The sequence below is a fragment of the Peromyscus eremicus genome, unplaced genomic scaffold, assembly GCF_949786415.1.
Source record: "Peromyscus eremicus unplaced genomic scaffold, PerEre_H2_v1 PerEre#2#unplaced_1340, whole genome shotgun sequence".
Lineage (NCBI taxonomy): Eukaryota > Metazoa > Chordata > Mammalia > Rodentia > Cricetidae > Peromyscus > Peromyscus eremicus.
In genome coordinates this window covers 1-15,127 of record NW_026735575.1, presented here as the reverse complement: position 1 = coordinate 15,127, position 15,127 = coordinate 1, and the positions used below count along the sequence as shown (strand labels likewise).

The following is a 15,127-nucleotide window of genomic DNA, read 5'->3' as shown; positions in this document are numbered from 1 at the left end:
ACACTGTTAGTATTCAAATTACCACTATCTAACTCTGCCTGGTCCAGGCCAGGTCACACTGCCCACATCCAGGTCCTGAATCACAAGGAACCCACACCCCCAGGGCAGACACTGCATGCCAGGTACTTGGTCAAACCTCCTTTGATGGGTGGAGGCAAAGCCCTGAGTTCAGTTAACACCGCCCCTGAGCAAACACCCACAGCGCATGCCGTGTCCCACAGCCCATCCTTTTTGATCAGGGTAAAGGTTCTGCATTCGGATCCTGTCAACCTCTGAGGGCGCTACTTTGTATACTAGAAAGGCAGCTGCAAAGACCACAGACACTTTAATTTACATAAAATTATCTCACTCCATTTTATTTAAGATTTTTTATCCAGTTAGTAAAAGAAAGATGTGTCTCTCTTTATACATATGTACAAGTTCAGCTATAAAAATAGACAGCACATTCAAAGAGAAAAGGCTTGGCATTTTCTGATCCCCTCTAAAGAGCATCTGTACACAGGAGTCAGGGTTTGGGTAGGGAATCCTTATGATTTAAATTAAATGATTTCCCTACACCTACCTCAAAAAAAAAATTAAAAAAATCAATCTATCTAAACTCAATTCCGCGATTTTCAGGTGTGCAAATTAGAGGCTGGCCCTCCCAGAAGCACCTGCTCCACCAGGGACCTCAGGTGGAGAGCCCTTCCAGCCGCCCCTTCCCCTCTCAGAGGGCAGCAAGCTCAGGGAGCGGGGCTGGGGCTGGGAGGGTGGTGCTGAGCTTGGTGCTGAGCTTGCCCCCCTCCTGCTATCCCTCTCAGTGCAATACAGACAGTGCATACAGCCAAGCAGGGCTGACGGGCAAGGCCGGGGAGACTGTGCATTCAGGACGGACAAGGGGCATCTGCAAGATGGGGAGGATGTCCTGCTGACTGAGGTGGCTCCTGGTCTCTTTACTGGCTTCTGAGAAGTCCCTTGAGTGGGGGCTGCTGCTACTGCTGCTGGTGGGACCCAAAGCTTCCCTGGTGTGAACGTGCCCGACAGTGGAGGAAGCTGGGACTGCCCGTGGGTCTGCTTCCTCCAGCCTGTCACCCTTGGAGCCACTGTCTTCCCTGACCTCCACTGCACATTTCAGTGAGGACATTGTACAGGCAGATGGGGTTTAGAGACTCAGGAGCGCCCAGACTGCGGACACCAGGGAATCATTTCCTTCCTTTCTAGCCCTGTAGGAAATCATAACCTTTAGAGAGGTCTCCACTATGGAAGGCTCTTCACAGCACCGGTGGAGCCTTCATGAAGGACGTGGTCAGAGCTGAAGAGTGGGGTGGGATGGAGACAGTGTGCCTGAGCATCTAAGAGGGGTCTATGTCAGGCCCTTCCCCGGAAAGAGGTTAAGACTCGGCTGCAGAGTTCATCTGGGAGGCTGTGGGCCCGAACCCAGGACACTCCTTTGGAAACAGGGGATCAAAGTGCTCACACCGACCACCTGCCTGTCCTCTTCTGCTGCAGCTCGTCTTTTCCACTCTCCAAATAGGATGCAAGATGCCACACTGGGTAAGCCATCCAAAGACCACTGTGGCCCCGGACTGTGGCCCCTGGTTTGGTTGAAGGAAGCTAGAGGGCAGAGATGGTTACCGTCCGCCGGCAGGGTTGGTGCCTTTGCCCTGTTTCCGGATCAAGGAGTCTGAGGCTAGGCTGCTGGTCATATGAAGGCTCTTAGGAGTCCCAGGAATAGTATTTCCTTTGTTCAAAGGGGAACTTAAGGGAGAAGAGGCGCTTGAAGGTCCAAAGTCTGCAAGGCCAGCAGGTCGGACAATGGATGTCTGCAGAGGACTGCTTGCGGAGATTCCTGTGGGGATGGAGAAAATCACAATGACCCTTAGTGGCAGTTGCCTGTGAACTACCCTGGCAGTCTGCAGTACTGTCTAAGTGTGGGCTGGAAGAAAGGGGCGGGAACCCTGCTCTGCTGCTCTTTGCCGACATCTTTGAGGTGCATTTGCCTGTCTGTAAGATGGCTGGGTTAAGAAATGGTGACACACTCAGCCCTACCTGCATTACCTCACCCAGAGAGGAAGATGCGCTCTTCAGACTCTGGAGAGGGCATGTGTCCAGTGTAGGAGGCTTGCTTACAGGATGAAAATTCTAACTCACTAGGTACTAATGTTTTGTTGTCTTCTTCTGGAAAGCACCTGAGTTTAGCGGCCTTTTGTTTGGTTTTGAGAAAGGGTTTCTGTGTAACAGTCCTGGCTGTCCTGGAACTCAGAGATCCGCCTGTTCCTGCCACCCGAGGGCTGGAATTACAAGTGTGTGTCACCACCGCCCGGCTGCTGCTTCCTTATTTCAGAGGCCTCTGCTCTTCAACAAGTCTGGCCAGGGAACACAAGGTGACCTAGCCTAGCTTGTGTCTATATCCAGTCAATTCCCTGGCACCAGCCAAGGCTACCTCTGTTCTCCAAGCTCTGTCATGTCAAGGACTTGGTTAACCTCTCATCTTAGGTGACTGCTCTCTGGACAACAATGAACCTGCCCTTCTCTACCATGAGACAAATGTACCTCCTCCTCGTACCTCAACACTGTCTAGTACATTTGTTCTGCTTGTTAACTTCTTTCCCCGGTCTTGGCACACTTACTATGCAGCAGAGGATAACCTCAAACTCCCGATTCTCCCAAGTACTGGAACTGCAGGTGTGTACCACCATGCCTGGTTATGTTTCTTCTGTATTACTTGGTGGGCACACAGATCTCTGTCCACCCACAGTGGTACTACCGGTCACTTCTAGACCAGTCCTTCTCCTTCTTCATTCCCAGCTAGCAGTGTCTGTTGATTGTTCTGGCCAGTCTATCTGCTTACCCTGTCTCTTCCCACCTGCTTCTCTGATGTGTATCACACTGCCCCATCCATGATGAGCCCTGTCATATCGACAGGCTTTGATTACTGGAGACACTGCTCTTTTCCAAGGATACAAAGGAGCTAGCAAAGGATTAAGAAACACCAGGGTAGGCTACTGTACTTATTTCCTTAATAAAGCAATAAATGAATCTGGAGGCTCCTGCAGTGGGAGAAAAGAGGTGAACCAACTTTTACTGAGCACTCACAATAGGCCAAGCACTTTCTATACAAGTATGCCTTCCCTTGCTCTAACAATCCAGAAGTCCAAGGTCACCACTGTCTATATCATGAGAACAAGGCAAGCCTCTGATGTATGCTACTCTAACGAGTTGACCCAAAACCCCTATGAGCTACACTAGCCCACACGAGGTATTTGTTTACAGCAGGGTGTCACTATGAAGGCCTGGTGCTCTAGAACCTGTCTCTGGGTGCTGAGACTACGGATGTGTACCACCGTATCTGGCTGAGGTCATCCTTTGCACAGAGGTGGGGAGGCAGTTCCGTCAGCTCCTCCTCACAGCACTTGGACGGCTTGCATTCTGACTCCAATCGTACTCTCTGTCTCCGTCAGAGCAGCCACTTCTCTCCAGCTGTCAACAGTCCTTTCCCACACACCTGCGAAGCTCCTACCCACCAGGTCTCGCCATGTCCTCCAACCTTGACTTTCATTGCTCCTCCTCGGCATAACTTGGCTGATATGCTCAGTGAACCTCAACATGCCACCGTGGTTGCTAACTCTTCCGTTTGCCTGAATCCTTTCTCACTCACGTTCTCCTCCATTCTGAATGATACCCACAATCCTTAGAGCAGGTCCATGGTTCCTCCCCCTTTTGACCTGTAACCACAAGGAAGCTGCTTCTTTTGGGGCTTGTTCCACTCAAGAGCAGGGTCTAGGAGCGCTATGCTATGGCTCTGCTCCTATGGGCACCAGGTGTTCACTGCCTGAGCCATGGCTCAGGTAGCTGGATGAATGTTAACTATCCTTGTTTGGATTACTAAAAAGAAAGTCTCGGAAAAACAAACCAACCAACCAACCTAGAATTAAAAAAGGGAAAGGCGCCGGGCGGTGGTGCACGCCTTTAATCCCAGTACTTGGGAGGCAGAGCCAGGCGGATCTTTGTGAGTTCAAGGCCAGCTTGGTCTATAGAGCGAGATCCAGGAAAGGCGCAAAGCTACACAGAGAAAACCCTGTCTCAAAAAACCCAAACCCCCCCCCCCCCAAAAAGGGAAAGGCAGGGAAACTGGATGTTTCAAGTATAGCCCCCAATTCAGCTCACTCTGGCCATAGCTACTTCTAGCCAAACACAGCACTTTCTCAAGCCAAGAGGAAAAGGGGCCAGTCAGAACTGCTCCGTTTGAAACCGGGCTCTGGGATTCTGGCCTGGAGTATCCGCCCACTCTACCTTGTAGATGCTAAACAGACTCTCAGACAGTCCTGGACCACAGTCTGCAGGCCCCCTGGCCTCCGCACCTTTAGACACGTTGTACCCGTATGCAGCATAGGCAGCTGCAGATGCCGCTGCAGCCCCTGCTTTGGCTCCTGCCATGGCAGCAGCACTGCCCGCTGTGGACTTCCGGCTTCGGCCTTTCCCTGCTCCTTTGGCTGTGCTTCCTGAACCCTTGGGGCGGCCTCGGCTTCGAGCTGAGTGACCACGTCCTGCAGCTGGCACTTCCTGAATGGAAATTCCTGTGGAAACAAATAGCCAAGAGGGAAAAAAAAGAAAACTCTTAAAATGTTAACAAATATTCCCTTGCTGGGTGGTGGTGGCACACACCTGTAAACCCAGCACTCGGGAGGCAGAGCCAGGTGGATCTCTGTGAGTTCGAGGCCAGCCTGGTCTACAGAGTGAGATCCAGGGCAGGCAGGACTGTTACAAAGAGAAACTCTGTCTGGAAAAGAATAAAACAAAAAACAAAAAACCAAACATCCTGCTCCAAAGGAAAAAAAAAACACACAAAAAAAACAAGCACCAAATATCCCCTTGACAGGAAATGCGGGCTCTCAAGGTATTCTGTTTTGTTTGAGACAAGGTTTCCGAATGTTGCTCAGGCTGGCCACAAACTCCTGATCTCAAGTAATCCTCCAATCTCAGTCTCCTGAGCTTTGGAACTACAGGCACAGGATATGGTGCCTGGCTTGCTGAGTATCTGAGGACATCTGGGGCTATCTTTAAACATAGCTATGTTCTTCAAACTAACTTTCCTTCTAAGAAGTGGCTCCACCATGGTTATTTTATTATTTTATTTTTATTCTTGCCCCTTACTAAATGAACTCTAAGGACTTGCTGTGGGAAATTAAACGTGTTTCTGCCTTGGACCTCTATTTCTTTAAAAAAAAAAAAAATCTGGGTATTGAATCTAGCTAGGCCTTGGGCATGTTATATACACACTCTACACTGAACCATATATCCAATCCTTCTTCTAAGTCTGTTTTTTTAATTTAAATTTTGAGACAGGGTCTCACTATGTAGCCAAGGTTGGCCTTGACTATCCTCACACCATTGTGCTCAGTCCTAGTTTCAGGCTTTAAAATTAAGGTTCCTCAAGAAACATACAACCACAGAAGAAATGCCCCCGAAGCTAACCTGATTAAAAACTAGCAAAAACAGGGGCTGGGGAGCTGGCTCCCCTGGTAAAAATACCTGCCACGCAAGCACGAAGACCTGAGTTTGGGCCTCCTGCCCCTCTAAGAGTGTGGCAGCATGTGTGCTGGGGATGGGGAGGGCAGACACGGGATCCAACCCATGGCCTCCATACACACTCAGGAAAGACACCACCTTAGAAACCATCTTTGCCTCTACATGCATATGCACCTAGGTACACTGTCACACCCCACAGTTGAAAACACACACACACACACACACACACAAGTAAAATCTTTTGCTCCCTTTTACTCTTGGATATCAGGTGTGACAGCTTGATTAGATCCCTGGATTTGACCACGGAGGTGGAAGGAGAGAATCAACTCTCATAACCTATCCTTTGGCCTCCACATGTGTGCACACACACAATAAATAAATAAATAAATAAATAAATAAATAAATAAATAAATAAATAAATAAATAAATAAATAAATGTGCCTGATGTGGTGGTGCATGCCTTTAATGCCAGGATCTGGGTGGGAGTCAGGGCATGAGGATCTCTTATGAGTTTAAGGCCAGCCTGGTCTACACAGTGAGTTTCAGAGCTATGTGAAAGACTCTGTCTTAAAACAAACAAGTCATAAAAAGTCTCTTAACCTAAAAAGAATTGGACCTTGCCCACCACCAAATGAATGCTTCCTATTAAGTAGTGGAACGGGCTGGAGCTGTACGAGACAGAAGCATCACTTACCATTCACAGTGTCTGAGACAGAACCTGTTATGGAAGCAGGAGAATTAGTGGCTCGAGACTGAGGAGCTGAGGAGGCTGGGTCATCCACGATAACCAACATGTCACTGCTGCTCTCATCAGGGGGAATGGAGCCAGTGTGCAGCTCACTGCTGATTGAGATCTAGAAGCAGAAAGGTTGAGATCATACCCTCACTGGCTGCAGCCCTCATGCTCAAGTGAGAACACGCCTCAGGGGACATGCATGTATTCTCTCTCCGGCCTGCCTTCAGTGTTGATCCTGCCTTGGGTTCTGAGAGCCAGCCTGCCCTTATGCAACCCTTTCCCACAAGGCTGGAAGCAAACACTGCCCAGCAGCCCAGCATCATGTCCCCACCATAAGGTCAGGATGCAGTCCCAGTATGTGATGAAGATATCCAGAAGGAGCCTCACCTCACTGAAAGGGCTGGGCATGGCCGAATCGACACTTATGAAGGAGTCATCGCCATCAGCAGAGAGGTTGGAGTTGTCAGCAGAAGGAACAAATGGGATCACGAGGTTCATGCCCTCTTTTCTCCTTTTCCCATCCAATTCATCTTCCTTTTTCTTCTGGGAATACAAAGGTCAAAAAATACATAAAAAACATGAGCATTTCCCCAAAGAGAAAAGTGAGATTAGGAAATAAAAGGATGACAGGCAGAATTTTGCTATACGGCTCCAGATAGCCTGGTACTTGTTACGTTTCCTGGTCTAGTCTCATCCTCCTGCCTCAGCCATCCAAGTGCTGGGATGACAAACACACATCACTGACACTTGCTTAAGACAGGATCTTGCTCTCCAGCTCAGGCTGGCCTCAAATTCCCTCCATCTTCCTGCCTCTAACTTCTTGAAGGCATCACCATTCTGGCTCCATTCCTTTTGTGTGTGTATAGGTTATATGTGTACTGAGGATTGAACCAAAGTCTCTCACGTTTGAGGCAAGTACTCCATCACTGAGCCATATCTCAAGCCCTGAATCATCATAAAGGAAGTCAAAACTCAGAGGAGGAGAAAGGTATATCGTGTCTCTTCACACCCTCTACTGGGCTTGCTTATTTCCTTATTTATTGTGTGTATGTGCATGTGCTGCATTCATGTGGAAGTCAGAGGACAACTTGCGGGAACTGGTTCTTCCCTTCTGTCAAACTCAGGTCATCAGGCCCTTTTCTGGATTGTTGAGACAGTCATGTTGTCTACGTCTATTACAGGGTGAAGAGTGTAAACACCGTGTAGTTCATGTTGTCATTGAGTACTTTCTATTCTGTATTTGGAGCATGGATGACATCTGATCTAAATGGTTACTCTATAATAGGCAAGGTAGCTGGGTGGGTACAGGTGATTGCCACTTAAGCCTGGGGATCCCAGTTCAAACCCCAGGATCCATATAAAGGCAGAAGGAGAGAACCAACTCCACAAAGATGTCCTCTGACCCTCCTATACTCAGTGTGGCATGTGAACAGGAACACACACACATACACACATACACACACACACACACACACACACACACACACACAAAAGCATTGTTAATTTCTGTAGTGTCCTATGTGAGAAAGCCACATCTTATTAAGCCACATCCCCAGACTTTCATCTTTTTCTGAATGTTAAAGGTAATGGGTTAGATATAAGAACAGAGTGAGGAAAAGAGCCTGCCTGGGAAGGGGCAGAGAAGACAGCCCAGGCCAGGAGGATCTCAGCTTTCATTTTTAGGACTTCCCAACTCCGTAAGAGAGGCAAGTACAAGGTGTCCCCAGGCTAAAACTGGCTCTTCATTAAAAAGAGGCTATACAGACCAGCTCTAGGCTGCTGACCATCAAAGGCCTATGACCAAAGGGATCCTGCCCTAACCTTTTATTTTGAATAGTCTCAACTGTGCAGCCCATGACTGGCCTGGAACTCAGAGACATATGCCTATCTCTGCTTCCCAAGTGCTGGGGCAGGAGATTTTGTGAGTTCCAGGACAGCCAGGGTTATGTAGACAGACTCTGTCTCAAAAAACAAAAACAAAGTTCTATAAAAGCTAGTTATGTAGTAACATCACCTTGGCCATCATCGTTATCACTGACAGAGAGGTCCCAGTCCAACTGTGACCAACATTAGAGTCTGTGAAAAGGAACACAGCTCTACATTTGATGTCTTTTACACCATCAAATGTCCGTCAGCACAGAACTGTTTCAGATCACACAGACGGGACTAGTGAGATAGCTCAGCAGACAAAGCACTTGCTTGCCAATCTGGAGCACCTGACATTAACCCTCAGAGCCCCCCGCACACGATGGGGGTAGAAAAACCAGCTTTCCCAAGTTCTTCTCTGATCTCCACATGCAGGCTGTGGTTTATCACGTATGCAGATATGCGTGCACACACTGATCCAAGGCCTGCCAGTCCCTATCCACCCCAGTCTGCAGATACCTTCTCCGCATACTTCTCCCGCAGTCCCTATCCACCCCAGTCTGCAGATACCTTCTCCGCATACTTCTCCCGCAGTCCCTATCCACCCCAGTCTGCAGATACCTTCTCCGCATACTTCTCCCGCTTGCGTTTCCGTTCCTTCACGCGGTTGGTCTCCTCCTGCTGCCGTTTCTCCTCCTGCCGTAGTCTCACTACCAAGAAAATATAAAAACACTCAAGAGTCTTCGAGAATCACAACTTCTACCCTTTGAAATGTAGGCCACATCCTCTAGTGGTTCCTAAGATATAATTTTGTGTTGTTTAATAAAAATACTGGTGGTGTTGCTGTACGCCTTTAATCCAGCACTTGGGAGGCAGAGATGGGAACCCTGGGGCAAGCAGATCTCTGGGAGTTCGAGGCCAGCCTGGCCTACAGAGCCAGTTCCAGGAAAGCCAGGGATACACAGAGAAACTGTCTCAAAAAACAAAAAAGAAAAATACTGGTGTTTTCCTAAGTCAGAAACAGTAATTATTGGTGTCTTAACAGCTTCTAGGTTCAAATATGATTCTACTTAGTTATTGTGGCTTTCCTTGTCTTTCCTACTTGAAAAGAGCTTATTTTTAGATGTGGGGCTGTGGAAGTGCTCACAGGAACTCACAGGATAAACCCAAAACTCAACATTCTCAAAATCTAGAAACTCTAGGTGAAAGGTCTTCATGGTTACAGCAACTTGCTATTGAAATTCTGCATAAAATATTTCTCTGGGGCAGTGGGAGGTTTTTACCAGGTAAAGGTACTTGCTGCCAAATCTGACAACCTGAATTTGAACCTAGAACCCATATATAGTGGAAGTTGACCACAATATCCTGCAGGCCGTCTTCTACCACACATGTGCTATGTCATTCACGCGCACACGTATTAAGTACATAAATATACACACACATACACGTAATTTAAAATGAAAATAAATTCTGGCCTTGGCATACACAGTGCTCATCTCATCTGGGAGTCTGGGGAGGACAGAAGGTTAGTTGCCAGAGTACGTACGTTTCTTTTCCAGCTCTTCATCGTCTAGAAGAAGGCTAACCACTTCTTTAGGTTTCAGGGTATCTGGTTTGAAGTTCCCACCAGAAATCACCATCCGCTGAATCTACACAAAGGAGGTTAACATGTCATTTCCAAGTACCCACTCCCACACCGCAAACATCCAGAATCATCCCTCTGAATCACTTCCATAGGAGGTTCTGACTCTACTACTTCTTGTTCACTTGGCTGGCTCCTCCACCGTATTTGTCCCAAAGAAAGGACAATTGAGGATTTCTTTGTTCGGGACTATTAATAGTCAGTTAAAAATAACTCAAAACATACCATTATTCGGGTACACAGTCAAGTGGGCAAACTGAGGCAGACTCTGAAATGTTAGCCCCCACACAGGCCCCCTGTGGTGTCAGTGTGCACATGAGCATCCTGTTACAGGCTCTGATGTTTCCCATGACTAAGGAAAGACAAGACTCTTCAACAGTCTCAATCCAGTCACTGGGGCTGGCTTCTATCCCCTGCTGCACAATCCCTCCCTCCCCTTGCTTACCTCACTCTTCTCCTTGGCTCTCTGCAGAATGCGTTCCTCGATCGTGCCCTTACAGATAAGCCGGTACACGGTGACCTGCTTTGTCTGCCCTAAGCGGTGGGCCCTATCCATGGCCTGTTGGTCTACAGTGGGGTTCCAGTCACTGTCGTAGAAAATCACCTGCACAGGCAAGAAGAGAATACAACAAAGACTCATGTACTCTGGGTGCAGGACAGAAATTTTCAGAGTGTACGGCTATTCATCCGTCTGTAAACACCGGTGCTAGCCAGGTCACATTTTGTTCCTATCATCTATGTAATGGTGAGAAAGTAAGCCCTTGGAAGACCAAGCTAACTGTTTGCTGCTCTTGGAAAAACAGGCATGCTCCTGGTCTATGTATAGTGCTCATTGAAAAGATGCAAGTATGGACTGGAGAGATGGCTCGGTGATTAAGAGAATGAGGATCCAGGTCTTATTCCTAGTACGCAACAGGAGGCTGATAAACCTCCTGTAACTCCAATTCTAGGGGCTGTGACATCTCTAGTCTTCATGGGAGTACACACCCACACCCATACCCACCCACACACCCCTAAAAATAAATTAAAAGGGGGGTAAGATAAGAGGAGTGCTGGTGTGCGCCTGTAGTCCCTGATACTTGGGAAGTTCACGTGGAAGCACCACTTGAGTCTATGAGTTTAAGACCAGGTTTTTGTTTTTTTTTTTTTTGGGGGGGGGACTGGAGAGATGGCTCAGAGGTTAAGAGCACTGCCTGTTCTTCCAGAGGTCCTGAGTTCAATTCCCAGCAACCACATGTTGGCTCACAACCATCTATAATGAGATCTGGTACCCTCTTCTGGTGTGCAGGCATGCATGCAGATAGAACACTGTATACATAACAAATAAATAAATCTTAAACAACAACAACAAAGACCAGGTTGGACAAAGCAACAAGAGTCCCTTAAACAATTAACCCCGCCCCCAATATAGTTAATATCTACATCTATTACTTGGTATGCTAATATCATCCGCAGAGGACTCGAAGTGCAACCACCATTCTAAGTGCAGTAACTCGCTTACACCCCATAATCTCTGTGACTTGCGTACTAATAAGACCTCTACTTTAGCACTGGGTACACAGCTCAATGGTTGAGCATACACAGCATGTGCTTAGCATGAACACAGACCTTGGTTTGATTTGTAACACTGAAAAAACAAAAAAAATCTTACTTTACAGATAAATTATAATTTATCTAAGATTATAGTCTAATGGAGGACTGGCAATAAAAGATGGGAAAATCTTAAGTACCAGGGTTCCCTGCAAAGACACATACAATTCTCCTAGCATTCCCCAGTTCTCATCAACATACTTCTTGTTCCACGAATGCTAAAATGAAATGTTTAAAGGGTTCCCCCAAAGCTACTTATCTAGTCTGCAGTACAATAATCAACCAATAAGATCAAGTGACCATCAGGTGACCCTAGATTTTTTTTTTTTAAAGTCAAGGTCTATTATATAGCTCTAGCTGTCTTGGAACTTACTCCATAGACCAGACTGGCCTCGAACATACAGAGATCTTCCCACCTCTGCCTCCCAAGTGCTTGGGTTAAAGGCGTGCACCACACCACCACTGCCTGGCTCTGACTCTTACTCTTAATGCTCATGCCATTTCTCTCCTTCCTAAGGACCACAGGCTTACTATCCAATCATTCAGCCTTAGCAGTGCATATGGGAGGGCATCGTTTGTGTTTGAACCAACATTTGTCATGGTCAAGATGTCAGGACTACCTCACTTTCAAATTTTCTCCCCATGTTTGAACTTGCTCAGTGCCACTATACAGTATGAAGTCACCACCCTGGCACATGGAATCTGGATAATTCTGTGAAAGTGGGAATCCTTAGAACTGAATCCTCAGCAATAAAGTTCTCTTGTCAACCTGTTACTTCATCTGTAAACAATTGCTATCCAGTATCAATCTTTTTTTTTTTTTTTTTTTTTTTTTTAAAGATTTATTTATTATGTATACAGCATGTATGCCTGCAGGCCAGAAGAGGGCACCAGATGTCATTACAGATGGTTGTGAGCCACCATGTGGTTGCTGGGAACTGAACTCAGGACCTTTGGAAGAGCAGTCAGTGCTCTTAACCTCTGAGCCATCTTTCCAGCCCCTCCAGTATCAATCTTATGCCAAATTTCCACAAGGAGTAAATGCTCAGCTCTGACTCAAATGAACTGCATTCCAAGGCTCACCACTGACGGTGATGCGGAAGAACACAATGGACCAAGCACAGCCAAGAGCAATGACCACAAGCAGCAGCGTCCCCAAGGACTCCTGTGTGCTACTTTAAGGGCTAAGTCATCTCTCCTGAAACTTTCTCTGTGTTGCCTTTCCTGGAGCACAATACTGTTTCTTTGGTTTGGGGTTCCATGAGACCCCCATCTCGTGGAACCCAAGCTGACCTTAAACTTGCTTTGTAGCTAAGGATGACCTTTGTCATTTAAATTAACCCATTTCTATTAATCTATGAATTGCCACGTAGCTCGTGGCTTTACCTGTCCTCTAGCATGTCTTGCTTCCCAGGTGGCAGGCTGGTGTCTCTCTGACTCCACCCTCCTCTTTCCCATCATTCTCAGTTTGGCTTTCCCATCTAACTTCCTGCCCAGCTACCGACCTGTCAGCTTTTTATTAACCAACGAGAGTAATACATATTCATAGTGTAGAAAAGGACTGTCCCACAGCAGACCTTGAATACTGATCCTTCAGCCTCTATTTCCCAAGTGCTAAATATTATTCAAAAGCAATTTATTTGTGTACTGAGTGTTGGATCTTCTGGGACTAAGGTTACAGATGGTTATGAGCTGCCATGTAGAACCAGGGTCCTCTAGAGGAACAAACAGTTCAAGCTCTTAACCACTGAGCCATCTCTCCAGCTTCTTGCTTTTACTTTTTGCTATAGGATGTTACTACGCAAACCAGGCTACCCTTGAGCTTACAGTGATCTTTTTGCCTCTGCCTCATGAGTGCTAGGATTATAGGTGTGCACTACTATGCCTGGCTATGACATCAGCATTTTAATGCTTCTGGATATATTACTTAAGCACTTCACTGGCTCTTTTGTATGATGTCATTTTTGTTTTGATATTTCATTTTATTCTTTCAGACAAATCTTTCTATGTAGTTCAGGCCAGCCTTGAGTTCATTGAATAGTCTTGTGATCCTTGTGTCATTGTCTTCCAAGTACTGGGATAAAAGATGTATGTCACCACACCTGTCTGGTCTTGCTTTTATATTAAGTATGATTCCTCAACTTTGCCATAGGTTAAATACAAAATGCTGGCCAAAACAATTATTATCTATAGACCTGATGTGGAAAAATACAATGTCCGCCACTTGTAGAGGACACAAACTTTACCAGAATACTTACTATAATTTTAAATTGAGCCTAAAAATTTTTAGAAGAGCTACCTAACTATACATCCATCCACCTACCTTCCCACCCCTGCTTTCTGTCATTTATCATGGTATAGGGGATCAAACTGTTATATGCTAGCAGCTAGACAAATACTCCACTAGTCACCTATATCCTCAGTACCTTTATTTCTTTATTTTGAGATAGGGTCTTCCTATATAGCTTGGTAGGCCTGGAATTCACTATGTAGACAAGACTGGCTTTGAACTTAAAAAGATCCCTTGCCTCTGCCTCCAAAATACACACCACCATATCTATCTTAGACAATCCATTTAAAATTTTCAGGAAGAGCAAAATAAGGAAATACAGACTTAAGGAAAAAAAAAAAAAAGACTTGGATGGGGCTGGAATGATGGCTCAGCTACAAATGCTCTTCCAGAGGACCTGGGTTCAATTCCCAGAGCCCACAGCAAACAATAGCTCACAACCTCTGTAACTCTAGTTCCAGGGCTTCTGACACCCTCTTCTGACCTCTTTGACACCCATGCAAGTGGCACACAGACATACACACAGGCAAAACACCCATACACAAAATAAACTATTTCAACATTAGGATTATCCAACATATGTACAAACGACACACACATGTGATGAAATCTTGAATGAAGCCTGGAGCAATGGTTCAGCATGACTTCACAGTAGACATGCCTACACCATGAATCATAAAATTGCCTTAACATCTGCATTTTTCCTTAGACATCTCAGTGACAATTAAACCCTAATTCAACTTGGGCTCTTCTGGGCTCATAAACAGAAGACTAAATCCTAAGAAATAACTTAAAAGATATATTTGGGAAAAAAAAAAGATGTATTTGGGAAGAGAACAGACTAAAACAGGATACTGTTTAGAAAAAGAAAAATCACAGGAAAAATAGTAAAATATATATAAATCAACAGGTTAAAGCAAGCACAGGAGTGAAAAGAATGAGACACAAAATAAGACAGATGAACGCTGGGACCACCATGGCATGACCTGGTGGGTGTGCTGGGGGGGGGGGGAGGGGAGGGAAGACACGGGACAACCGAGTACTCAAGTGAGACACAGATGACAGCCACACTTCAGTCTCTGGTGCTCAGTGAGACAGTCTAGAGACAAACAAGTAACAATTACAGGAGTAGAGCTGATTTAGCTGGGGATGATGAAAGTATGTCATGTAGAATGTGCAGCCCAGCAATGACTAAGGTGAAATCTATGAACAGTACCTTCATGAAGCTGTAAACACTAAGCCAGGCATGCTGGGAGGCATGGTAAGAGCTGGCATGGTGTTCCGGGATTGGACTATAAGCCAAGGAATGAAGGAGTGAAATGGAAAACAGGGAAAACTCCACAGGAACAACCAGAGAATTTTGGCTAACAACTGGAAGTGGGACTGGCGCTTTCTCTTCCAAGAGAACACATGTTAGTTAGTCCAGTCCCTTGAGAGAGCTAAAAGCTAACTCCATTGGGCATAGAACATATCATGTTGCTAATAAGAGATAAAA

General features: G+C 46.2%; 1 protein-coding gene across 1 annotated transcript; it reads right to left on the bottom strand.

The window, feature by feature from the left end:
• Positions 1-350: 350 nt before the first annotated feature.
• Ino80 (INO80 complex ATPase subunit) lies at positions 351-10,373 on the bottom strand. The gene is made up of 7 exons (XM_059253083.1): positions 10,198-10,373; positions 9,657-9,759; positions 8,732-8,820; positions 6,632-6,787; positions 6,203-6,362; positions 4,341-4,556; positions 351-1,828 (listed from the first exon to the last, which is right to left on the bottom strand). Exons 1-7 carry the CDS (start codon positions 10,306-10,308, stop codon positions 1,611-1,613), a joined length of 1,053 nt encoding a protein of 350 aa, XP_059109066.1. The 5' UTR covers positions 10,309-10,373; the 3' UTR covers positions 351-1,610.
• Positions 10,374-15,127: the final 4,754 nt, after the last annotated feature.

Bases quoted from the DNA above. Each gene is read 5' to 3' on its own strand.
- Ino80 (XM_059253083.1), bottom strand. From the start codon at position 10,308: ATGGATAGGGCCCACCGCTTAGGGCAGACAAAGCAGGTCACCGTGTAC. The intron at 6,363-6,631 runs GTGAGGCTCCTT...TTCTGCTTCTAG, and splicing joins TGCCCAGCCCTTTCAGTGAG to ATCTCAATCAGCAGTGAGCT. The intron at 1,829-4,340 runs GTGCGGAGGCCA...CCATCCCCACAG, and splicing joins CGGGTACAACGTGTCTAAAG to GAATCTCCGCAAGCAGTCCT.